General features: G+C 48.0%; 1 protein-coding gene across 1 annotated transcript; it reads right to left on the bottom strand.

Moving 5' to 3' along the window:
* Positions 1-3,966: 3,966 nt before the first annotated feature.
* LOC119406360 (probable glutamate receptor) lies at positions 3,967-25,000 on the bottom strand. Its single transcript, XM_037673100.1, has 8 exons — positions 24,965-25,000; positions 24,092-24,195; positions 20,996-21,086; positions 18,960-19,121; positions 16,699-16,852; positions 15,268-15,485; positions 11,331-11,617; positions 3,967-4,333 (listed from the first exon to the last, which is right to left on the bottom strand). Exons 1-8 carry the CDS (start codon positions 24,998-25,000, stop codon positions 3,967-3,969), a joined length of 1,419 nt encoding a protein of 472 aa, XP_037529028.1.
* Between the last annotated feature and the right edge of the window lie 1,683 nt (positions 25,001-26,683).

Genomic DNA, 26,683 nt, shown 5'->3' with positions numbered 1-26,683 from the left:
TATCGAGTCCCGGTACCAGACTTGGCTTGTGCGTTCAGATGTATAAATGAATCTACATAGGCGTGCGCAGGGTTCCCCATCAGGGGGGGCAAAGGTTCATTGCAGCGCCCCCTCGCCCTACTAAGCCAATGTATGGGGCAGAATTTGCGCCCCCCCCCCCCTCTTAGGTGACTAGAAGGGTCAATGTACGGGGCAGATTTTGCGCCCCCCCCTCTTAGGTGATTAGGGGAGGCGGCCGCCCGCCCCTGCCCCCCCTGTGCGCACGCCTATGTGAATCTACACCATTCATACTGAAGGCATCGCTTAAGCGCTCGCTAAAGCGTACGCTGCGTGTACGCTGGGCTTACAATGACGTCGTTCTTGCCGCCATGTTGAGGAAGAAGCAATAGAGAGTTTTAGCATGTTACGGAAATACGGTACGCAAATACGGTAAGGCAGTACGGTAGCGTTCCTCCTTTCCCCGCTGGTTGTGCTTTTGCCGCTCCCCGTCCCAGTGACAATGCGTACCCCATACGGCAGGTGTCTCGTTAACAATGCGTGGGCTGACAGGCAACAGTAAGCCGTGACAACCCCGCAGTAATTTTTGAAAAAGCTTTTGTGGCGTTGGGGTGCCTTCACCGGCAAAAGGTCGACGACCTGGAAAGGAGGAGCGGTACCGTCATACGGTAGCGTATTTGCGTACCGTATTTCCGTAACTAGCTAAAACTCTCTAATGAGGACACTTTAGATACGTACGATGCGTAAAACATGGTAACCCGCTGCCATGGCATCTGTTGGGTCCAGTGATGCCGTCAGTGTGCTCACCGCGAACAAAAACGCCGCTATTTGGGCGCTTCGTCGTCTATGTGCAGCCATGTCTGCGGCACGACTTCTCGTACTTGACTGTCGCGCCGCTCTTCACGCGCGACCGGTACGACGCGTGTCGGCCGAGGCCGCTCGATGCCCACAAGTCGTCGCCTCAACTTCTTTGACGTCTAGCCGTATGATAATATTCGGGAAGCATATGTCAAAGATAGAACCCTCTAGTGGGCGCCACGCATCCTTATGTAGCTTTTTAATGGCGCCATCTGAGTCTCCTCATGTACTGTAGTGAATCAATGAATAAGTTCGTCGTATTATTAAGGCGAGAGCCTTAGATGCCTCATCAAACGGGAAAAGTGACTGTTGGCGGCGCCTCGGTGTCAACACGTACTGACGCAACAATGATGTGATGACGTCATCATGACGTCGCAGAATAACCTAAATCGGTGACGTATTTATAAGGCTGTCATGACGCCGCATGACGTCATTACAATACAATGGACCATTCCCAATCAACTGAGAAGAAGAAGCAAAAGAAGAAGATGGTTCTCGCCTTCGAGTCGTCCTAGGCGAATGTATAGCGGACCATGGCATTTCGTGATTCTGGCGTGTGCAGACGTGCCAATATTATTTCTCGATACGCGGTATTTGAACCTCCTCTACGTTTGGCGCAATCTCCCGCACATGATAGTCCATCTTTCATTGCATGAGAAAACATTTTGACGCTATGTGAACTTCCTTGAATAAAGTCTCACCGCACTTATTGGCATATCTTTGGCTATTACTCATTTTTTTTTGGTCCTTACTGTTACAGGGTCCTCATAATTACCTCTGCATGGGGAGAGAGGGCCTAAGGGTGATCCCGGGCGATTAACCGAATCTCAATATTAGGTTTACCTTGCGCTGAGGAAAGGCAACAAGGGTCTCTGGTGGTGGGTCAGTGCCACCCGCTTCTTGGTCATTCCCCCGCTGTGGGCTAATTAGTTGGCTGCTTGGCTCTCGTTGGTTGCCAGGAGGTCAAACATTCCAGAGCCCTTCTCTGTAGGAAGCGTGGCTTGTGCCTATCTGATCTAACACTTTTCTTTCTTTGCGTAGGCAGGAGTTTGCTGCCCTAAGCTTGTAATAACGGGCACGGCTAGAGTGAACGGCTGTGGTCGCGGAACGTAAACGACAATGACCGAAAATATGTCCGAGCGGGTGACGAAAACTAAAGTGTTCAGTGTGCAGTTCAGACGTAAGATAATTGCATAGAAATGACTAACCGCTTAGTGAGTCACTGCGCATGCCGCAGATATCTTCGGTTATACGCTAATCTTGTTTACTGCGAAAGTTCTGAAACCGGGGAGCACATAATAAACATGTGAACTACCTTCTGTTTGGTTGTCGCATGTACGCAGGCACACAAATCGACATTTTTGAACAAGAAATTGAAAAAAACAAACAGATCGCGGACATTACTTATAACATAAAGAAAAGAAGAACGTATGCGCCGTCTTCAGTATGGTGTCGCAGTAGGGTGTCGGACTAGAAATCTGAGGTGCATGATGGCGTCATGGGTTCGCATCTCCCTCGCTGGTCTTTCTTTCGCGCTTTTTCTTTTCTTTGACGTAGTGCTTGTTAGTCATAATTACGGTCTGAACATGATGGAAATTGCCAAAACCAATTTTAAATCCTGATTTCGGCCCGACTTCTAATATTTATTTAGATATGCTACTACTCCCTTGGGAGGGCTCCTGCTACTCTATTTCGCAAAAGTTATGCTATACCCCTGTCACACTGGACATTTTAATGTCATTCTAGCGGAATGACATCCGCATCTACTGACATTAGGCGGCTGCTACACAGCAATATTTAATGTCATTAGAATCGAATGAGTTTCAAAAACACATTCGCCTTCGCTGTGGAACCAAATGTATACTCTCTACCTCAGAGACTACTTAAAATATGGTACTCAGCATTCTCAATTTGACATGCATTCATACAAACACGCTTTTATTATTGCTTTTTTTTAGCCATCTGTGATTTTAACGAGAACAGCTAGGTGTACGGAAGGATGTCGCAAATCCTTTGTACTCTCCACCTCAGTGGCATCTGACCGCCGGCGCTGTTGGCCATAATGTAAACAAACAGACGCCTGTCACTTTGCGTTCGAGAAATTTCAATAGACACGACACGTTCTTTTTTTTTCTCTTTTTTTTTCGTCATGCCGCGCATGTCTTAAGCGAACGCACACCGCCTTGCTTTACGTGCAGACTCAACAGGTTGTGCCTTGATTCTTCTTCTATCCCACGATCAAGTCTCTTCTTCTGGCTTATGCGCATTCCTCGTAACGCCAAGTACAAAGCAACTAAACGCTTTACTTGGTGCAGCGTCGTAGTTCAGTGACACTGCCATGTCAGCCATGTTGCTTGTGTTCATGTGTTCATTCTATCGGCTATGGCTACTGGCTAAGCGTCGTCGTTGCTTGCGGTGGCCAGATAGTCTGTGACATAAAATTTTTATGCGTGTTTATTGAGCGAAGCGGCTTCCCACATGTCTTTTAAAATAAACAACTTCACTTTTCTACCACTCTACATTTACCTTCGTGAACTTTACCGGCCATTTTTTTTTAATTATTGACATTGATATCATACGCAAATGATATTAGTTTTTCCCGTGTAGCGCCACCACGAATTGTATGGCATTCTTTACGCCGAATGACATTCAAAACCGGATGACATTAACACCTCCAGTGTGAAAGGGTATTACTCTCGCGGCGGCCGCTTTTTCGATGAAGGCGAAAATGCTTGAAGCCCGTGTGCTTAGATGTTTTCGAACATTCGCACACCCCTAATAAATGCCCAGAAAGGTACCTTAAGAAATAATGGAAAACTCATTTATCATGTGCAGTAAGGGTTTTATTCTCGATATTTTCTAGATACATACGCAAATTGACATTGATAGAGAGAACTTTTTTGCTGGGATCAAGGGAGGCCGAAGGGCCGGGAGACTTGCTCTAATAGGATCCCCTTTCCTCGGGTGATGGCCAGACCTGAGAGACCCAATAAACCTTGTTTAGGGTTCGATATATTAGCAATACAACACTGTGCACTTTCTCCGACATATATACAGCTAGCCACGTTAAGCTGTATTAGTGACTACTACATCTAAACGAAAACCGCTCACTCAAGTCTGCGATAATCGAAGACGCAATCCAGCGACCGCTGCGTTCGAAGATTGCGACGCCGAGGGCGACCGCTGCAGCCGGTGTGCAAGGCGTCCGCGGCGAGCCCTAGCGGCGGCCACGGCGGCGAGCCTCTTCTTGAACATGTCGTCGGTGCGCGGCGTGCACAGCTCGGCGAGGAACACGACACTCGATATGCCGGCGCAGGCAAGCCAGAGTACGAACACCCCGAACACGTCGGCGAAGGCCAGCGTGGAGGCTGTTTGTTCAGGACCCGACGAAGAGGACGAGCCGCCGCAGCGACTCACGTCTCCCGTGGCACGGGTCCACCAGTAGTTTACCAGGCCTGCTTCCACCAACCGCCGGATGCTGCGAGGATGTGGGAACAAGCACAGGGAGGAAACAACATTATTAAGCGATCTTTCCTCGAAATGTCATATAGACTATATGACATTGCGAGTGCGGTATTCGCCGCCACTACCCGGACGAGAGAGTGTGTACCCCAGGACGACTGGCTGAGCGGTGGCGAGCCGCCCTTCTCAGCCCACATCTAGTGGACCAAATCTGGGCTGTTCAGTGAGCCAGGGCTATCGCCGAGGACATCGCACGATGTTCCCCGGACGACGGCTCCTGGAGGCCTAGCCCGGGCCAGTGATTTTTCGTTGGACTCTAAATAAAGTTTATTACCTACCTATCTATGCAAACAAATTCGTGCTGTATGATGTATGCTGTACAACTTGAGATATTATAAGCCTATCTCTATCCAAAACGTGTAGTATATGCTTTGGGTAGCAGTGCAGTAAGGTACGGCATAACAGCATATGATGATTGCGCAACGTGCTGGCAAATGAGGGTGAAGTCTATTCTTCGTCATAGGTTAAAAACACGTCAGTTATATTCTCAATCTCAATGCCAAAAATGATGTTTTCGAAACGTTATGTATGCCAGATTTTACTCACCCACTAATGGAAATTGTAATGATTGGGCACCTTTAGAACAATAGCTTCAAAGTCAAGTATGTTCCTGCACGCTGTTTGCGTCCCAAGTATCCATTCCTAGTACTCAGGCGTCGCACAAGATATGGGAAAAGAATACGCGACTGCTACGTTCCTCTGTATTTTAATAAGTCGCACCCAAGTGTACTACTCACTCGGACAAAATGTAAGTTAAAAAAGCTCTGAGACGAATGATTTATTTATCACCTTAGGAAAGTTGGTTGTTCTCTTTCCTGTGTTGTTTTTCTAATATGCAAACGTATAAATTCAAACTATTGCTGTTTTCCTCTGCTGCCAGACACTGCCGCTCACGCCATATGTGGCTTTCGAAGGCTTAACATCTATATAACTTTCTTTTGAATTGCGAAATAAAATTATTTTTATTAAGAGCTAGCATATAACATATAATTGTTGGGGTTTTGCGTCCCAGAACCACGATATGGCTATGAGTGATGCCCTAGTGGAGGGTTCCGGAATTACAGGCCACCTGGGGTTCTTTAACGTGCACCTAAATCTAAGTACACGGGCCTCTAGCAGTTCGCCTCCATCGAAATGCGGCCGCCGCGGCTGTAATTCCATCCCGCGACTTTCGGGTCAGCAGTCGAGCACCATAACTACTAGACTACCGTGGCGGGTACCGGATGATGCGAGTGTTCGGGAACACGTAAAGGGGGGAAACAAATTTATTATGTGCTAACAGCACGGAAACGACGTACACGAGGAAGTAACCCAAGAGACGAAGCGCTGGCTGGCAATAGATATGAGGAAATTTGTTTTGAAAAATAAACGCGCGGACACCCTTGATAAGCAATTAGTACTATACGTGAAGGCCTTTACCGCTCCTGTACTCAGCTGCCGTCTGCCAGTTTGAGCTTTATGGGAAGTCAAGCTTGACTCACTTCATTGAATGAGGTACACAAAATAAATGCCATCGTGATGCGGAAGAACACTCTGTCGGGCTAGATGGTTGACCATCGTTAAATAAATTTAGCGCGATAAAATTAACACACAAACAAAAGAAGGAAACACGAACAGCCGAGAGTGAGCGCTGTCATTGTGCGGCAAATTTTCGAGGTAAATTTAGTTCAAAAATTGCTATTCAAAAGGAGGAGCACACCCTCACCCGCCGTAACTGACGCCTCTGACAGCACACGTAATACAGGTGGTCACGTCAACCAGGTCGCCGGTTCATTGAAGCGTAAATGGCTGCTGGATAAACGGGAAGTAGCAAAAGTGGGACTAGGGAAGTCGTGGAGGCTTCTCATAATGCAACTCATGAAGGCACGCATAGGCATGTGCACAAGGAGGGGGCCGGGGTGCCCCACGCCCCCACCCCCTCCACTAATCATGCACTTTATTTAGGCGGACTTGCATCTTCATTGTTTAATGTGTAGCGTTATGGCCATGGAGGTTTTTGATGATAGTCTCAACCGAGGACTCCACGTTGCGTGCCAAGGTCTGTTTACTTCCCACCTTCACCAAAAGAAAGCCGCGAACCAATGAGACGCGTGCCAATACGGACACAAGAGAACAAGACGTCGTAAACGCCCACCGTCAAGTGAAAGGGCGCGATGCTGCGGAAAACAAAGTAGACAGAAACTTATCTGTGCACGCGCACTGATGGTAGGGCCACCTGTTCCTCAGCCACCTGTGCGGGTGTACACGAGAGATAACTGCTTAGACATTTTGTATGTTCTTCACGCAAGTTAATCGAATACTGGCACACGCATGTGCTTCCACATCATCGGTGTGCCCGAGCTCAACGACTAAGCGTGTTTCTTCATTCTTGTATCTGCATAAAACTACAATTTCATCGACTTTTGGTGCGCAATTGCACTCTCGTCAATGAAAAGAAAGATCGCATGGCAAATTTACGGTTAACGACCATTTATGTCCTGCTAAGCCCTAGCGCAACTGCCTATCTGTCCTACGTAGGAGCGACTGCTTCTGAAAGGAACATTATATAGCAGGCCAGCACAGCAGTCTATTGGTATGTTTTGCAAAGCGAATGTGCCTTTTGTCTATTATCTGCTGATGACTCTCAGGCACGGTGGCGCGTGTCTTATCTAGCTTACCACAGCAGCAAAAAACGTTAAAGGAGCCCTGACACAAAAATTTTCGCCCCGAGTTTTTTTACTGCAGTGTGTTGCTGGGGGCCTGTTATTCATAACACGGCACATTGTTTGCTGCAGCGCGCGACAGATAATTAATTACAAGCTCCTCATTACCGACGCAGCCTCAGTTTCGGTTTCACAGAGCTCCAAAAACGACAAGCCGCCAGGTGCAACTATCACCACCTAGCGAGTGAAACGCTCGGTCACGTGAGCACACAGAACAGTGACGCATATCCGCGCGGTCTGTCGTCGTCGGGCTCATCGTCGTCTGATGGCGTCGATTTTCTTGCGACGGGGATGGAAGGAACTTTCGACGTGGCGAATCACTTCAGGTTTGATCCGCTGGCGAGGAGCGATTCGTCGGGAAGCGCGTCAAAACAGAAATGGCGGCTATGACGTCATTATAACTTGTACCGGCTACAACGGTTACGTAGGGGAAGTAGGGGGGTCACCTCGGGTCACCTCCGAGGGTGTCAATGCACTAGGTACGGCCTATAATGCTGGATCGCGCTCGCGAACTTCAAAATTCATATAAAATACCTTCCAAGCTTTATTCGCTGTCGATATTTTGCAGATGGTACACGCACGTACACGGGAATCGATCCAGCAGGCTATCTCGGCCGCGAAATTTTGTGTCAGTACCCCTTTAAGGCAGTCATTGTTGCACGGAATACCTGCCAGACGCTTCACATTGTACAGTTGTGAGCGTGGTTAGCGTCACCGTGGGAGCGCGTGCCACACGGTGCTATCGGCTACGCCTATATACACCAACGCGAGGCTTGGCATATGCAGAGGTCGTTAGCAGCGAAACGATTTTAGCATCGCGTCACCTCAGCGCCCCTTCGTCGGAGACGCCCGCCGATGACACGACGCGCGCGATAGTAAGGTAACTACGTGGAAACAGCTAGTCGAAACTACGCCGAAACAGGATAACGTACCGGTACAATGACGCGTTGCACACAGCACCGTGTGTTGACGCTGAGCATGCTCACAACTGTACCCCCTTGCAATTTTTAACAGCATCGCAAGAGCGCTGAGCGTGGTATATGGTAGTGTCTAACATTCTCGAAAGGTAACGAGATCTGCCGACGATGCGTAGACGTGGAAAGCACACTGAAGTGCTAGCGCTGTTCGCTACGCTGTTTACTTCAACATGTCTTTACGTAATCTTTAGGTAAACAGCGCCGTACAACGGAGCACATCGGAGAAATGGTCAAGAGTATGCGCATGCTCGCAATGTGCAGCCAAGTTCCTAGTGTCCTCGGCTGTGCTGTTCTGCTAGGCGCATTCTATAACGGTGCTTTCTGCTGCATTATCAGTCCCTTTGTTGTTTTTTTGTTTTTTTTTGTAATGATTGCCATACAAATCCACCTGAAAAGCGTGAGCGTCGAGGAGGCCAAGACACGCCCACTGATGACGCTCTTTTTGGGCATCAGCATAGCAGACAGCGGTCGCAGTTCAGTTTGCTTTGTGCGCTTGCGCATCGTCGACACATCTCGTTACCTTTCGAGAACATTGGAAGCTACCATATCCCGCGCTCAGTGCTCCCGCGGTACTGTTAAATATTTGCAAGGGTGCACCTACTACACGCTTCGTGTTATTTGTTCCGTCGTAGGACTACGTCGTGCTTTACATGGAATCACCTCTACCCGTTAGCCCAGAATATGTGCGGCTTCTTGCAATAATCCACCGGACATGCGACAAGGATTTGTTCTATACTCTCTGCGAAATTCTGGCGTCAAGTTTGGTTTTGTGAAGAGTACCTAAAGTCTCACTGCTTACTCCCGGGAGACGATCGTCGTTAGAAGCACCGGTACGCCGATCGGATGGGGACAGACAACCAGCGTGCGGAATTCTTGTGGAGGGCTGAAACTTCATGAGCTTCAACCAAGTAAGAGGAAAACATTTTTCTACTAACTCGGCGCCAAATAACTTGCTGGTCCTCGGAAATTCCGTAGTAAGTGATAGTCATTAAAAAGTCTGAGTTTTTGGCCCTAAGTACTGACTTAAGCCTGAACTAAACACCGCAGATGTTCTGAGCCTGGCGCTGTGCCCACTACATTCGCCCCTGAAGAAGAGCCCCGGCGTCGTATATCAGACTGCATTGCTAGCATTAAAGGGGTCATGAAGCACCCCTTGGGCTGATTGAAAAAACACATCCTGCGGAAAGCTGACACGGCTATGAACTGCTCTGCCAAATATTACAGTCGTGCGCGCCGCGTAATGGCCACAAGCGGAGCGCGAAGTTGCCGTTTCCCCAGGCACCCTCTTTTCAAACAGAGGCCGGTTCTCACTCTCGTCGGTGGGCGGGGCGTCTGTCCGCTGTACGTCGCAAGAGACATAGCATGCTTATTGGCCGATAGCCGACGTAAATCGAGAGCGGCGTTCGGATCAGATGCGCTTCTTGCCGCGGAATGTCGCCACTTGCCGGCGCCGCACTCGCGCAAGCGAATCACAGCGGGAGAGCGATCGCGTTTCATGACGCGCGCTGGCGTAACTTCTTTCCCCCATGCCATCCCTCCCTGTCTAGCTTCCAGTGCGCTCGTCGGCACGAGAAAAGAGAGAAAGCGCTGGGAGCGTGCGCCAAACCCCCGTAACTCCGCTGATTCTTGACGGATTCGAGAAATTTTTGCGGCAATCGATTCGGGAGGCAGTACACTCCGATACTGAGGCCATTAGATCATTACTTGGAAAAGTGGTTCATGACCCCTTTAAGGTATTTCGTACGCAAATTAAGTTATCTGATCCCATCTGACTGTAGGTGGATTATTGGTGAGGCACAAACTTAGGCCGTAGTGTCGGATAAGTAGGGTTATTTTGTATACAGGCCAGACAGCACGTTTTCAAAAAAAAAGAAAGAAAACTTTGACAGCCGTTAGAAAGAAATTTCGGGCTGTTAAACCGAAGCTATTGGTACCGAAACAGCTTGCTGTCGACATTCTGTTAGGACACAGTCTTGATCAGACTGTAACGTTAAGATTGCTGTATTGTTCACCTGAGAACAGTTCATTATTTCGGCCACAACATACTAGGAGGATATCACTTTTCCATCAATCGTTTCAGAGAAAGGGACCTGGTGATTCGCAATTCTTAGCTGTAGAATTGCTTAGCTTCAGTGTGTTGTTCAGAACCATTTCGCATGCCTAGTTCACAGGTGCTAGTTTATGTGAAAAATGCTCCCCTTGCGAACTAAAATTAAATGAGGTTGCGTGAATTGTATCTTCGGCCGCGTGTTCATTACCAGAACCCATTATCGCTTGAGGAACGCGAGTGTTGATCGCACACCAAGACTTAATTGCTGCCTCCAACAACTTAAATGACATTATGGTGTCCTATACGCATGGCATACGAGAAGTTTTATTTCAACTTCGACAGCTACGTCACGTATGACGCCATACGATCGGTGTACAAATTGAATGAAAGGCAAGGTTCTGCCTGGCGCTGCATAGGTATTGGTACTTTGCCAACGTCAGTGGTTGGCCCGTGTTACTTAGGAGGCCAGCAGCCTACGCCTTGCCGCTTCGCGGTTTTCACGAGTTCGACAGCGACGTGCCGCTCTACCAGTGACGTCATGCATGACATTTCAGCTGAGGTCGCATGACTCTCCCGCATGTGACGACGACAAGAAGTATCATTATTGAGCTCTTTAGGAAATGCAAACACGCTACAGCAACATATACTGATGCACGGGTGCATCCAGAGGTGGGGTCCAAATGTCCTGACCCCCCCCCCCCCGCCCACGCATCTTTAATTTTTGAATTTATAGGCTCACACCCTCTTCAGAAAAATCCTCTATTAACCCCTGTTGAATCTCAATCATACTTGTCTTGAGCGGCCAGTCGGCCACTTCAGGCACCGGTTTTCGCAAAAATATGCCGAGTTCGACGTCATAACGATACCAATCAGTCATACCGCATGCTTGGTCCATGTGCTGTAATACAAGCATGAACGAAAGCATTTAGATGCGAGCTAGCAGCTAAGGACGGCGCCAGCGTCCACACTCGCTCGGTCGATCTAGACAAATGTAATTCAGACTGTACGTATCCAAACAATGGCAGAAGTTGAGAGAAAGAGGAAAGCTTGAAGAGATGAAAAATTCGTGAATACGGCGTGTACGTCACTGTAGCCCACGTTTCGGCGAGCGGACTTGCCTTGGAGAGAACAAGTCCACTTGTCGAAACGTCGGCTGTCGTGACGTCCACGCCGTGTTCACGAATTTTTTATCTCTTCAAACTGTACGTATGACGTAGTACGTACACCTTGTTGATGTTCCTGAACAGCGTAGGGTCAATGTCCTTGCGGGCAAAGCTGTTCAGCGGGTGGGAGACGAGTCCCTCTCGTGCCAGGTAGAACTCGGCGCCCTCGTACGACTGACACACGGAAGAGATGCGGAACACCAGCGACGTTCCGTCGCTGATGACGGCCGCACGGCCCTGTACCACCCGTCGCAACAGGGGCTGACCGTACAGCACCGAGGCCGGAACCGCCGTGCCCCGGTCTCGTACCACACGTCCTATCTGGCGCAGCTCGGGGTTGGTCGAATGCTGCGGGAGAAAGCGGAATCAGTGTGCGTGTTTAAGAGCGTTTCGAGGGCTCGTGCAGAATGTTGTAGAGGTTTTGCATGCGACCGCATACACCAGGGGCCAGCACGTTGCCATGGGACAAATTACGGGAACAAAATAGATCGCGTGTGCCTCGATTGCTTGGATGATGTGTTACTATCAGACAATGCCGGTTACACCTTTGAAGAATCCCTTCGCTTCGTCCCTCGTTTATTTTTTCGCGCTGCAAATGTCTCTTCACCAATACAGCTTCTGGAACAACACAATCCGCGCCGCTTCCACTAAGTCGCGCAAGGCTGGATCAGAGCAGAGCTGGTGGGAACGTTTCAGCTTCGTTTGTTAACCATGTGTACAGAACGCTTGGGCGGTGATAGAGCGCGTGCCGGTTCATGATGATGATAATTTTCTATCTACGACATACGGCAAACTTCGACCATAACAGCTCTGCTGTAATAGCGGACCTGTGAGCGGCTGTGCTTTCTCTGGGAGCATACGCGGGGTTGGACACTATAGACAGCGCGCAATGTTACGCACGTTTTTCCCGACCGTCTTAAGCGAAGCTTTCATAACTCACAGATTTCGACGTCGCACACGATGAACCCGGCTACAGTTGGCGTACAAAAACGCGGCCCTCGAAGGTTACGTCGCTGACATGCGTATTCGTATGAGCCGTTTTCTATTAAGTGGTGCTCCCTCGATCGCGCGCTTCTCGGCGATCAGCCAATCCTGATATGGCAATCTGATGTTTTGCCGAAGTGCCTTGGCATCTCAGGTTGCCACATTTCATTGTTTCCTGTATATGAACGTATGACCGTCGTTGTTGCCTGCAAGAACTGAAATGTCGCTTGTAGGTGAGAGAGAGAGAGGTTTATTATGACATAAAAGCTGATGGCGAGCGTGAGGTGATTGTTGTTGTGGCATCGAATGAAGGCGGTAGCCCGTTCCAAGACAATCTCTAGAGGCCTGTTTGATAGCCGGGTCATGTCGTCGACAGACTGTCTGTCGATAGAGCCGGCGACACGTCGGAACATGAAGTCACATTTTGCGTTGGTGAGGTATAGGCCGTCGAGGTTGGTAGCCCTGGAAAGTGCTACATATACAAACTTCAGTGGTTGCCACTTTTTGTATCCGTAGACAGCCTTGGCGTATGTGGAAAACTTGTTCAGAGATTTCAGAATGTTGTGCTCATGACGAGGTATGGGGTCCCAATAGAACGTTTTCCGATACTCGTTGCTTGACAGAATTTGGCAAAAAGGTGACCATCGATTTTCTTAGTGTGGTATTCGCAATGCCGACGAACTATAGGTGGCGCGCTGTGCGATTCAAGATGGCGCGCGGAGGACGGTCAAACCGTTTTTTAGCACAGATAGGACTTGCGGACCTACGGCCCGTGCCTCTTTCTCCGGATGAAGTCATGAGCTGCACTGAAATGGATATGAGACCAAAATACTTTCCCAAACGATTGAAAGTGCTAAATGTTCGCTACCTAATTATTTGCCGCAGCGTGAAAGGTTATATTTCGGCTCCGTGACCGTTCATCAACGATGCTTTGTGAAATCCTGTGCGTGCGATAGAAAAGTGCATGAACTATAACTGACGTATGAACTGAACGGCACTTCGAAGTAGTACGTATGGAGCCTGCCTGACGGATTTGCCGCAGTAGTAGGCCGCTAGCAAGTAGAGCCTTCGCTGCTGCACAAGACTGCATGTTTAACGTGTTGATGGTTTCCGAAGATGTTACGCCGTCGTCGTTACTTGCGCAGTGAGGAACACGGAGTTACTTTTTCAACGGAACACAAGCATTCACCATCCCATTCAGTAGTGCTTGTGTCACAGCCATGCTCAGACTCTAGCAGTGCGCAATTCCCTTCTCTCGGAAGTTGCAGGTTCGATCAGCATGATCGAAACATGAACATCGAAAAGAATGCACACGTATGCTTATCGCAGCGTCGAATTCTTCGACGTAGCGAAAACTTGGCGTTCGGATGGTACCTGTGAAGTACAGGTGAAGTTAGCGGAAAGTCGTGGATCGTGACTGTAACTGCACGTTTCATCAATCTAACCATTTCGCTTCCACTGGTCGAGCTCGAGCACGTTGGCGGCATGCAGCGCTCCATGAAATCCACAATATGTTGCGCTACATGCACTGCACTAGAAAAACTATACTTTTATTTTGGTCTCGCTCAAGAATATTATACATAAAATACAAGCAAAGTGACTTACGAGCGTGAAAAAAACACAACGCACGAGGGGACGTGAAGTGCGACTCGCTCCTCGTGAGTACAGTGGCGTAGCCGGGGGGCGGGGGGCGGGGGGGGGGGGCACCTGCCTTCCCCCCCCCCCCCCATTTTTTTTCCCACGGGATACAGTCGAGTGTGCACAAATAGGCACTCGACCCCACTTATTGGCCCAGAGTCATTGTCGGATTAAGGAGGTTCCACCCCCCGAAAAATATTTCTGCCTATGCCACTAGTGTTCGTTCATCGTCGCTGTCACTCTCGGCGCTTTCACAGTCTTTTACGTCTAGTGAAAAATCCTCGTCGTCAAGTTGCTTTCTTTCAACATCACTGCTGAAAGCAATCTGAAGACTTTCCCCCGCCGAAAGGCTTTGAACACTCCGTGTCACCACGTTTAGTTAGAGAAACGTCTGGGCTCGAAAAACATCTTGCTCTCAAGACTTTCAACAAGAACATTGCTTGCGATGGCTCCCACCTATCAACAAATGTACAAAACGAAGCGGCGCAACGCTGGCTATGAAAGCAACGCATAGGTGAAAGACGGCATTCAGAGCGTTCGCTCCAGAGCGGACGCGTCCTCGAATGACTGAAACGTCCCTCGCACGATTCATAAGAGCGCTTTCCTGACAAAGGATAGAGGCCCTATTTTGAAGTAAAGCCAATTTGAAATTGCTCAGTTATAGAAGAGCACATCGCGAGCCCGCGCGACTTTCCGCGTACAATGTTATGGTATTCATGCACTACAAAAACACTGACAAATGCTACACGCAAGTATAACAGAGTGAGTTTCAACTGAAAAGGTCGGACGAAGACATTTAACTAACCTACGTGGCTACAGAAAGCCTCGCGAAGCTGATATGTGTACGATGTGGGCTATCGTTGAAAAGGTGACTTGCCACGTATTTTCGGGAAATATTCGCGTCTCGCAAGGACGAATCAGATTTCTCTTGTTACGGAGGGCCCGGTTTGTTCACTGATGCAGGAAACATGCAAAGTCGTAGTGTTCCTTTCCTGCCAACACGTTAACAATCGGACTAGCACAGACGAACAAGGAAACGGCTGCCAGAGCTGCCAGTTTGTCGTCTGCTGACCCTCCTCGTGGGGGTTCTTCTGACATCCGCTTGGTGGCCTGACAGTCTATGGACAATGCGAATATCGCGGGCAGACGCCCAAGATGTGTTTAGAGGTGAAGGTGCAATGCCTGGCACGGAGGAAGAAAACAGTTAGGAGGGAGCGTTGTGTAATTCGATATAAATAAAGGAGCACGTCAGACATGCACACGCCAAGATGCGCTTGCCCCAACTTTCCCTATGGGCAAAGGCTTCTGAATTTTATGTTGTAATGAGGCGTTTAGAACCAGGCATTAGTGAATAAGGGCGCGCAAATGACACTCACGGCGACCATAGCGACGTAGGAGGTGCCGAGCCACATGTGCGGCACGGTGCTCGGTTTACGCACGAGGTGGCGCACGCTCTCGATCTTCTCCACCTCGGACTTGATCATGAGGCAGGCGCGCATGTGGCCACAGAAGGCGTTCATCAGCACCAGGGTGGCCAGCCACCAGGCCGCGCTCAGCAGGCGCTCGCCGCCAAGAGAGGGAGCATGCGCAGATGCTGCAGAGGAAAGGGTTCATTTAACAATGCCGGCTGTTCTCACAAACACGTGTACATGCTTTACCTCACGTTTTCGTTTCCGGCTTTGGCTTTATATCCTGCACTGCCACGCCATCTTGTGGGACATGAAAGTGCAACGCACTCATTTTAGAGCGAAAGCTGTTCTACGCCATCTCTCCCAAGGTCATTTATCGCGTCGCAGTGACATTGCGCCGCGAGAGCGCGAGCCGTAGGAGTTAAGTGTGGCAGGCGTGACGTCACGCCACTTCATCCGTTGCGCAGAGGCGCCGCAGTTGCGCACGCTGGGAGCCTCGCGGCTACGGTGCTATACGTGACTAGGCGAAGCAACGGCCGCGTTTCAATTATTAAACGCGTGGAACTCCGCTAGCTTTCGCTGTAGTATCGCGCGCAATTTAAACATCACAAATAAATTTCTACCTCTTGGGCGTTTCACCATAAGTCTTTTTCTTACTTTATGTTTCATGCGGCAGTGTGCGTTTGACTCGACCTAAACATTTTCTCGAAAGCCAGCCGCACACATTTATTACACGCTTCACATAAGGCATAACATGCGTATAGGCCTTTATAGCAGAACACTGCACCAGAGGCAACACGCCCTGGTAACTTAGCATGTAAGGTGTCGCGCTGCTGAACTCCAGGTCGCGGGTTCGATTCTGGTCACGGCAGCTGCATTTCGATGGGGGCGAAGGGCAAGGACCCCCGTGTAACTGCCTAGATTTAGGTGCACGTTAAGGAATCCCAAGTGGTCGAAATTAACCCGCAGTCACCCGCTACTGTGTGCGTCATAATCACATCGAGATTTATCAAGTAAAATGCCAGAAATTATTACATCAAAGACAGGTGTTCTCTGACGAAAACTTTCGGGGATACCTTCATTTACGGCTAGATTTTGCGAGACTACTGATAAACGTTTTGGGCCGTCAGAGGGCCAGAGTGGTCTGGCACTGAGCCAAACGCGCTAAGGAGCGTTATCGTTCGCAGACGACGACGCATCCGGCGAACGTACCGCAATAGTATCGCCGAAAGTCGTCGCTTGAGAACACAACCCCCCGATCATATCAGTTTACCACTTCCGGTTGCTCAATGAAACTTTCAACAGCTCTTGTCCACACCGATGAGCACATTGTCTGAGGAGGGTAAGGAGAACTCTATTTACGGCACAAGGCCCAGGAAGTGATCGGTATCTGCTCACCTTCGAAGAAAAGGTTCTCTAGGTACTGCCACACGGCGTCACTAAAGAAGCCGTAGAAGGAGTAGCTCCGTCCCGCTCTCGATGCGTGCATTGAATTGAACAGGGCCGTGATGAGAGAGATGAAAACCAGGGCTACGCTAAGAAACATCCACACCTTTAATGAAGAAAAGGGCGCAATTTAAAATAAATGTAAGTTTCACCGCGAAGGCGAAGCAATTAGTGTCAAAGCAACAAAGTGGAATCCTATATGACGTGCGGCTAGCAGCTCACTCCTTTAGCATGTGATCTATAGTAACTCGACGAAACTCTGGCGTAAGCAAACGCGGCCGCTGCAGCGATCGAAGCAATCTTCGTGCTGTCTATCGCTTCAATGCAGACTGAGCGGTGAGAACCCAGCCCGTACAAAGTTCCACTTGGAAGAATTATTCTAGCGTGTCTGTGCCCCGAGATATCTCGCTGCAAAGTTTAATTGCTGTTTGCATGATTACGCATGCAAGACAGTGAGCACTTGCGCAAAGCTCCTGCTCAATGTGCTGCGGCAGTTGCGTGCGGCGTTTCGTCTGACAATGGGTCGAAGGCATAGGCAAAGATGATAGCGGCTACCCTTTTGCTAGCGGCTGGCGATAGCAAGCAATGACGGCTCGTCACATCAGGGAGGAACATTGCGCCGATCCTCACCGTCTTGCATGTGTAATCGTGCAAACCGCAATTAAACTTTGTAGTGGGATATCTCGGGGGCACAGGCATGCTAGAAGAATTCTTCCAAGTGGAAATGTATAGAAACGCGACTGCCTCCAACTTTTCAATTCAAACATGCCCGCTTGCGGCACTCATTAAAACGTTCATTATTCAATCTTAGCTAATTGGGCGCCTGGCCACGATAATTATTGTCTCACTTTGTGTCCTCATGGATACATAACTTATCTGCAAAGGTGGTTTTCACGTCATTCCCAGTGCTGAATTTTAACATAAGCACAAAGCACACTGCCAAACGCCATCTTTATTTTCTTCTCTTGAGGTCGCGCGCTCTCCGGTTTTGTTCGCCGCCCAAAGGAAGGCGCTGCTGGTCTTGGGACAAGGCGAGCGCAAGAATCCGAGAGTGCCTTGCGTTCTGCGCATGCGTCCTGGCGGCTCGCAAATTTCTTCGGTCCCCAATTAGAAAACACTGTAGTGCTTCACCAGAGTTGGGATGTGCGCCTCCGACTTGTACTTTGACATACAGGTGGTGGTCTACCGCGCTCGCGCGCTTATCTCTTGAGAGGGAGTATTGAACGTCTTGTGCTTTACCGCAAAGCTTGCGTTGAAGCTATAGACCTCACGAAGGTCACTTGCTCGCTGCAGCGGCCGCGTATGCGAAAGGAGCGAGCTGCTATCTAGAAGAGCCAAGGTAGAGGCTACTTAAAGTAACAACTGTGACATCTTGGGCTCGTCCTAGATCTGCGTGTACGTGTGCGTTCTTTTCGTGCGTCCTTCTTTTTGCTGGAGAAGCGCACTGCAAGTGTCGAGCTCTGACAGTTGTTAGTTAGCACTCGCATTGTGTGTGTGTTTTTTTTTCCTGCGTCCTTTGTGCTCGAGCAACGAGCAGCAAGTTTCTAGCTACTTGCCCTTGTTCCTGTGACATTCCAATTTCTTGCTATCGCATTCATTGCTTCGCCCTTGAGACGAAACTGTGACTTTTCTTCATGCCATGACGTAGCCTCATAGCACTGTGCACCACAGAGTTATTGAAACATCGTGCACATGCACTTCACGGGTATACTGCGGCTTCCTTCGAACTCTGTGACCCGCATCAGAATTTTCACTCCCCTCGCAATGATGACAGTTGACCAACTCACATATGCTCATAACAGTGTAACTGCTGAACTTTACCATCTCTTTCTTTCTGTATTTGTTTCGGTGCAAAAAGTACTAAACAACAGAGGAGGCTAATATAAAAACTCTAATGAAGTTGCTTGAGGTGCCATCAGCCCCCAGCGACTCTCACATCCTTTATTAGTGGCTATGAGTCGTGCGATCATCATATTACAAAACATCTCTTCAAGCACTTCATAGCAGTGATGGGAACTTGGTCTACGTCAGTCACGCAACGCAACGACACATGTGGATGCATTGATGTATATATCTATCTGATGTGAATACTTTTCCTAATTGTAATTCTTGATAAGCATTGCCCTCAGACTTTCGAAAGCAAGCGTTTCATTTCCCACGCATAACCATGGGGATCGAGAATCAAATGTGCTCGGCTGCTGCCGCCAACGCACCATCCAGTCAAAGGCCATAATGTATCCGAAGACGCTGCTCTCTTGCGCTGTCGTTCGGCCGGCCAGGATGCGTAGTTCCTCGAGGTAGAAGACGGCCGATGGATGCGCAATCTCCAGACGCTCGGTGGCCGGGAAGAATGGGCCCATAGCCAGGTCACTCTCCTACATCGCATCACGAAGCACACAGGTGTTCTAGCAAAACATGTGGTTTCTTTAGCCTAATGCATTGTATGTGAAGAGAGGATGGCGCCAAATATTAGTTTCTTTTTTTTTTCTTGTAATGTAGTAATTGTAGAATTGCAGCTTTTGACCCACCCTGTAACGGCAGAGAGGCCAACAGTATGAGTATGTAAAAATATGGTTGGGATCCCTCCATCATAGGAATCGGAATAACACGAAAGTAAAGCGTGCCCTTACAGAAGTAACTGAATGTTTACTGTGTATTGATATGAGGAGAGCTTGTAAAATGTACATTGATGTCTGGCAGCTAATGGCACCGTTTAACGTGTACGCACCCACTTTGATTTCTGGTGGTACATCTCCATCCCGATGACTAACGTCCATGTTAAATTATTAAACAAACCCTTGTGGTAGCTGTAGTAGTTAACGGGGAACGCCTAACCAGAGAACGAGTTGTGATAGCCAGAAGAGCGTCGCGTATTGGACGAAGAACTTGGTCGCCATACCGCGGCATGTTAAAATGTGATTGAACACCACGGCCGGACTAGAGGGAAACGCAAAGCGCGTCGTGCCGCCCCGGTAGCCCGGCCGCGACTTCTCTCGGGGCGAGCGCGTGAGCGGGGCACGCGGTGTTACAGCCAGGTGTGGCAGGCGCGCGTCGCAGAGCTATCTTTGGTTTGTATTAGCGTGATGCCATGAGCGAGGCCGACGCTTTTACCACGCTTGGGCCAATGTCGCCACCTCGCGGTGTGTTAAGGCATTGACAAAATTGAACTGCTATTGAAAAGGCGCCGAATGGAACGGACGTGTAACGCGTTGCAGGTGCTAATCGCGGAGGCCTTACCGCTCCCAGAGGGCAACACCGCCCCGCCAACCGGGAGAGTGGTAGATATAAAAAGCGCGTTTGTAAAGCTTCTAGAGTCTGTGACCGTGGCGCAGTGGATAGCGTGCCCGGCATCTCTTGCGGATCGAGCGGTCGTGGGTTCGATGCCCGCTGACGGAACGTTTCTTTCTTTGCCATCTATTCGTGTACCTTTTTTCGACGTCATTTCCGTCACGTAAATACGTCATTGAAGTCTTGGTGGACCCCGGCATAAAACACTTTCGTGTTTAAAAAATATGTGACGCCGGCTACTGCTCGTATCTTGCATTACAGTTGCGGACGCAATGTAGTGCATAGGCACATGGACGAACACTCACGCTCTTAGTCTCAGTGCTTCAATATAAACAAATGTTCATTGAACAGAAAATATCCCAAAACACGAATATTCACACAAACGAAGCGTCCACACACAACATAAAAGTTCGCCAAGGTGTCACACCAGATCTTTAGGCACTTACTATATAATAGCCACCTCATAGCTTGCAGCACTGTTCGTAACTCAGCCAGTTAGCGCATTGGACTTAAAAATATGTGGGTGTAGGCCAGTTGGTGATTCGCAATTAGCAAAGGTCATTGAAAAACCAAACGGGACACATTAAGTAGCAACAACCGCTTCTTCTTGTCTCTTTCTGTGTCCCGTTTGGTTTGGCGGTTACCTTTGCTAATTATGAATCACATTAAAATTACTCCCCCACTCAGACGCGCTGTGTGCAGACGTGAAAAGACTATTGATAATGTCCTCCGGTGCTAGTTTTGCTACCTCGACAAAAAAACGTCCTACTTCTTCGTGTGCATTCAATAGTCATCTAAACGATCTCATACGGCAGTCTTTGACAACGATGTGCAGCTTTTGACGTCCTCTCGGCATTGCATTTCCACTGGTTATGTTACTATTTCAAAGCAATCTATTACACTCAGCGTTGATTTGACGTATCGATTGGACGTTGGGTGTACGTTGATTGGGCTAACTCACATTGCGGTGGAGCATGCCCATCGACCCTGTCCAGGTGCCGTCGGGCTGCGGACTTCCCGTGGTCAACTCTCGTGGTACGCCGATTGTGTAACTGTGCAAATAACCATTCCACTCATGAGTGAAAGCTTATTTTTAATCCTATGATGTAAAAGATGTTGGTGCACACATAAGGCGCTGGTAACTCCGTAGCTCTCGAATGGATCGAGCATAGAACACAACAAATAAACACCCAAGCAGTAGTACATGAAGAATAAACACTCGAACACATGCATGCATCAGACATCAAACAAAACCATTGTAAAGAAAAAGAAAATGTCCGAAAGGAAATTAATATAGTCTCTAATAATGCATCTGGTCATCATGGGGATGAATCCACACATACGGGCAAAATAACACTCAACACGTCATAGACATCAGGAGATGCCTAATCAGCAAGGTTATTTAATATCAACACAATTTTCTTAATATTTGCCAGCAATGCTGCTGTCTTCAAGAAAGCGTTTTAAAGTTTTTAAAGCGCACGTCTGTAATACTCTGGTTGGTCGCGGGCTTAGAAGTTTCTACTAAGTAATTTCCTTGCAAAACATGGCAGTTATGCTTTCTCCGGAACAATCCGCAATTAACAAATCCGCAAACGTGGTGAATAAACGAATGAAAGCAGGTGCACCTGTACAAGACGAGCCTTAACACCCACTTCTCCGATGTCCAGCATCCTTAACTATTCCATCTGTGAACTCGGCGCCTGCAGTCGGATTTGTAAGCTCGTGTGTACCGTGTCAGGGCTCAAGCGTGGATCCTCGTTTCACGTACACTCAGCGTCAAAAGTTTAGGAACAACGAGGTGCAAGAAAACGCGGAATATTCCCGTTTCTTTGGTTGGCAGGCCTAAATTTAGATTACCGGCCCCTGCTAAAATGAGCTGAAATGTACAATGCAGTTCGAGCGAATGCAGTCACATACTACTGGGGCATTCGATGTTTTCTCACACACTGAAGAAGTAATGCTATTTCTCTGTTCGAAATTGTCTTGCACCGTATTTGTTTGCTATTTTTTGTAGCGTATAATAATTTCTCATTAACTTTACCGTAAATTTTTCCTCCGATTATTTCCCTGTGTTTCACAGCTGTTATTCTCGAGGTTTGCCGTGTGTTGCTGATAGAAAATTATCAAGTAACGGCACGCGCTGTCTTCGTCCTCTTCTGCTTCGCTCCCCGAACACGTGCGCGGATTTCTCTTGCGTGGGATGCAATACCTCTTATGGGCGAGAGAACGAGTATAGAGAGAGAGAAAGAAAGACATAGAAAGGAAGAGAAAAAGATAGAATGCGAGAAAGCGACTACAGGGAGAAAGAGAAAAACGTAGAAAGAAAGGAAGAAAGAAAAATAGACAGAAAGAAAGGGAATAAAGAGAGAAAAGACAGAAATACATAGAAACAAAGAGAGAAATAGAAAGAAAGGGAGGAAAGAGAGAAAACGATAGAAAGACAGTGAAATAAAGAGACAGAGAGAGAGAGAGAGAGAGAGATAGAAAGAAACGAACGCAAAAGAGAGAAAAAGAGAGAGGAAGCAGAGCCATGTACAGTGGAAGGAAAAAGAAAGTGAGAAAGCATAGTAAGTTGAAGGAAAGAGAAAGGTGAGAGTGTAAAAGTATAGCCAAGTCAGCTAGGACCAGCTAGATGCCCACGAACTCTGCTGTGGCTCAGCCTAGCTGACTTGGTGCAAGCTGCGCAGATTTTTTTGCGAAATAACAGATAATAATGCCAAGGAAAGTATAGGAGATGTTATTTGCAGTAATTAGGATATGAATTTGAAGAAAGTAATGTGGACGAAAAGATAACTTGCCGCCGGCAGGGACCGCACCTGCGACCTTCGAATAAGGCGTCCGATGCTCTATACCGCTGAGCCACCGCCGTAGGATGACCGCCGCCGTAGCTCAGTGGTAGAGCATATTCGAACGTCGCAGCTTCGGTCCCTGCCGGCGGCAAGTTATCGTTTCCATCACGTTACTTTCTTCACATTTATGTTCTAACTACTACAAAATAACATCTCTTATACTTTCCTTGGCATTATTGTCTGTTATTACGCATTAATATTGTGTCTAACAAACAAACACGAGCCCTTAAATTCATCTTCTTCCCTAAATTTTTTACCTATTTTAACAGCGAGGCGGTTCTTGGTCGAGCTTTTCATGTCCGGGATTCGTGGTAAAGCTTGTGGGCATCATAAACGGGTATGCGCCACAGATATTGGGTAAATCCCACAACACACAACTTTCATTAAAAAAGAAAAACGGCTACAGTTAGCACAACAAATGGACTGCGCATAACCAGTCACACCACCGTCACGTGATACTTCGTTGTTATAAAAGGTGGTGGCTATACTACCATCTCAAAGCTTAATAAAGAGTGTTCAATAAAGAACAGTGATACAACATACTGGAGCATCCTAAGCGAAGGCTTCTTTGTAAAGCTGTGTATAAGATGGTATGGTCAAGATGCAATACAGCTATACTACCACCTGAACGCTTAACAAAGAGCGTTTAATAAAGAGAAGTGCCACAACATATCTGAAAGAGTTGCAAAACATAGATATGCGTTATCCTGACGAAGGGAACGCCACCAGCTTCGATGTTTCATCGGGGTCCGTGAAGCGGAGCTGGTTGAATTTTTCTCTTATATTTGCTTTGTGCTTGCCCCGCTTACTCAGTGCCCTATTGAGCCCTGTAAAGTGTCATGAATAAATAAATATAGTGGTCTCTAAACTTTTGACGCCAACTGTACATCTACAGATGATGATGATGATGAAATAAACTTTTAATTTGCCGAGACAGTGTTCCCGAGCTCATAAGCTCAGGGTCACCCTAAGTGGGAGGGTCCCTCAGTCCAGGAATCATCTGGCCGCGATCTACAGAAACCTAGTTATGATTGACCATGTGGTTTCGCCAGCAGGACCGCTTGAGCGGCGTTTGGCAAGCCTCAACATTTCAGTGTCGGCCTAGATTTGTGGGATAATCTTCATAGCGATTAATTTGGTCACCAGAGGCAGCGATGTCCCCCCTGACAGAAATTTCTGCGAGAAAATGAGAAACTTTGGCTCACTTGAAGCGCAAGACTTGAACCAGGGAATTGAAGATGTTTCCCAACGGACCGTACAGGGTCACCTGGTCACCAGGGCCTTGAACCATTGTCGTGTGCGGCTTGTACTGGACATGGGAGCATGGTCAGTTTGTTCAATTCACTTAAAATTCACACTGTTAAAGCGTACGGGACAGTGTGCTGCGAAGAAGCAACGGAATAGAACAAGCGCGCACCTGGTAGTCAGAGTTAAACTGTGTTCATCATCACCGCCATCCTTCGATTTGTGAGCATTTCACTTATTCATTACGATATCGATATTCACCCAATGTAGAAACAGTAGAGTGGTTATCTCAATACTGACACATGTTATGCACAGTGAGACAAAACAAGTGTGAGAGATTTCCATAATGTAGGAAAAAAATGACAATTGGATTCACTTAAAACAAGGATGACTAGCTGTGACTTAGACACGATTATGTAGCGTGCTGAACAATTCGTCACTGACTGCAACTTCAGCGATGTCACGGAGAATTCGATTACAGTTGCTTATGGTTTTACAATATGGTGTAGAGAAAATATCTACACCATATAAACAAGCTAATAAACATAATGTTACCATACAACCTAGCCCGTACGCATACCGTTCTGCACCTATCTGTCATATCCCTATATTCTGTGCATCTTTTAAAAAAAAAAAGCTGTATATGTTCACTTCCTAAAAGTTATTTCCTAAAATTTAGGGCATGCCCCCCCCCCCCCCCCCCCGCCCTAAAAGTTGTGCCAATATCACTCATAATTATGTGACAAACTGGTGAAGCAAATTATGCGGTAAATATGGCCGCCTTTCTCCTATAAAGAGCCCACTTAGTAAAATATTGTAGTAGTAGTACTTACCGGTATGATGGATACTCTCAGTGTTTTGTTGTACATGTTGCCGTGCTGTTTAGCTGCCGTAAGATGGAAATCTACTTAGTCCGTGACTGTCACTTGAATGTTGCTTAGATTCGCGCCAAAATACAATCACACCAACAGAAAGTGACCCGCTCTGGTAGAACTTTCAAAGTTCAGTCATTCTTCTTAACATCCTCTAAATTGTGGTTGGCAAGAGGCTGGAGCACCGAGCGATGCATTCTTGCCAATCTTCCTTTTAGAGCCTTTTAGTGGAAAGGCCGTCCTCTCCAGATTCCAAGGGCCAATCAGAAGGGCTAAACGGAAGCACGTGACTGTATTCAACGTCTATTACCTTCTGAGTATATTCTAACGGGCCAATGAGAGAGCAACCTAGAAGCATCGGCATGTATCCACGATCCATGCGAAACATGAGGCGATAAACGAAGACTAGGTTTGGCCCGCTTGATGGAATTCATCACTAACGCAAGCAATCTGTAATCAATAATAATGCGGCGCTCTACGATCAATACGTACGGTATCGCACATATGACGGCAAAATTATTTCAGAGGTATGATTCGCAACGTCGTATACAAGGTCATAATTCACCGGACGCTCGATATGTTGCCCGAAACTGGGAGATACTTGGGAAGTCCCGCGTTGCTGTGCTTAACTCAAAGGCATCGTGGCCTTCATTTACCAAAAGAAAGAATAAGAAAAAAAATTTCGTTATCCCGGTAGTGTTCACCAGAGCTGGCAACACGGTCTCGTATTCCGCGATTAGAGAAAGACGTCTGTAGGTACGATGTGGAACGATGCAACGCAGCGATTATTTATCGTGCGCGAACGGTACCGCGGTGACCCGCAATCACATTTTTTTTTTCTGTTTCCGGTGAATGTGGCCACCTGGGGCCGCAATGCTCCATTGGTATCGACATCATTGAGGTATAGAGGCGATTTCCAAACAAGCTTGCAACGAGCTACCATCAATCAGAGGCGCACTCCTAATTGACTCGCCATCATTTCGTCGTGAACTGCTATCAATCAAGGAATAGAGAAAGCACGTCAGAGTGGAACATCAGGTATATTTAGGAAATATTGGTCACGTGGCACGATGACTACACGCATGACGTGTTCATTACCTTGTTGATTTGCACTTGTGTAGTTCTATTTTAAATTAAATGAATGTCGTATACATAAAGGAAGCATGGGGTAACGGACAGTGCTCATTCTACAATACTGCAAACCAGATGGCCAAACACGGCAATGCATATGCGTATGGTTAATAAGAAGAGGAGAGGCGTTAATGGTCACGTCAAGTGAGCACATGCATCTGCAGCACAGCAGCAGCATAGAAGTGGGGGGCAACTAGCTCCTTGCTCCTGCCCTTGCATCCCCGTTCCAGCTGCTATTTCACGTCACACAGCAATGTATAAAGACCGCTAAGTTACGAATGCATTTCTACAAAGCGCACTTCGTTAGCAATGTCGTCGTTTCAAGATAAGCTCTCGTGGTTGCCGAAGTCGGCCTGTCACTGAATTTTACAGCGACAAACACAGTGATCAGAGTTTTTTAAACAGCCAAGCTGTTCATAGGCGAGGCTTTCATGTCCGGCGTCGGCTTAGCGGTGATCACGTGGCCTCGCAGTGGGGCGAGAGTGAGGCTCGGTAGGAAGAGGAGGGCTGCGCCATGGTGCGAGAGGCGAGGGCGGAGGATGTCGAGGC

Source organism: Rhipicephalus sanguineus, chromosome 10 (genome assembly GCF_013339695.2).
Source record: "Rhipicephalus sanguineus isolate Rsan-2018 chromosome 10, BIME_Rsan_1.4, whole genome shotgun sequence".
NCBI lineage: Eukaryota > Metazoa > Arthropoda > Arachnida > Ixodida > Ixodidae > Rhipicephalus > Rhipicephalus sanguineus.
This window is presented reverse-complemented; position numbering and strand designations above follow the sequence as displayed.

Excerpts from the sequence above, each read along its gene's own strand:
- LOC119406360 (XM_037673100.1), bottom strand. The coding sequence starts at position 25,000 with ATGTACAACAAAACACTGAGAGTATCCATCATACCG. Across the intron at positions 21,087-24,091 it reads GTTCAAGTCTTGCGCTTCAA|TTACACAATCGGCGTACCAC; the intron begins GTGAGCCAAAGT and ends TTATTTGCACAG. Across the intron at positions 4,334-11,330 it reads TTCAGGAACATCAACAAGGT|CATCCGGCGGTTGGTGGAAG; the intron begins GTACGTACTACG and ends ACATCCTCGCAG.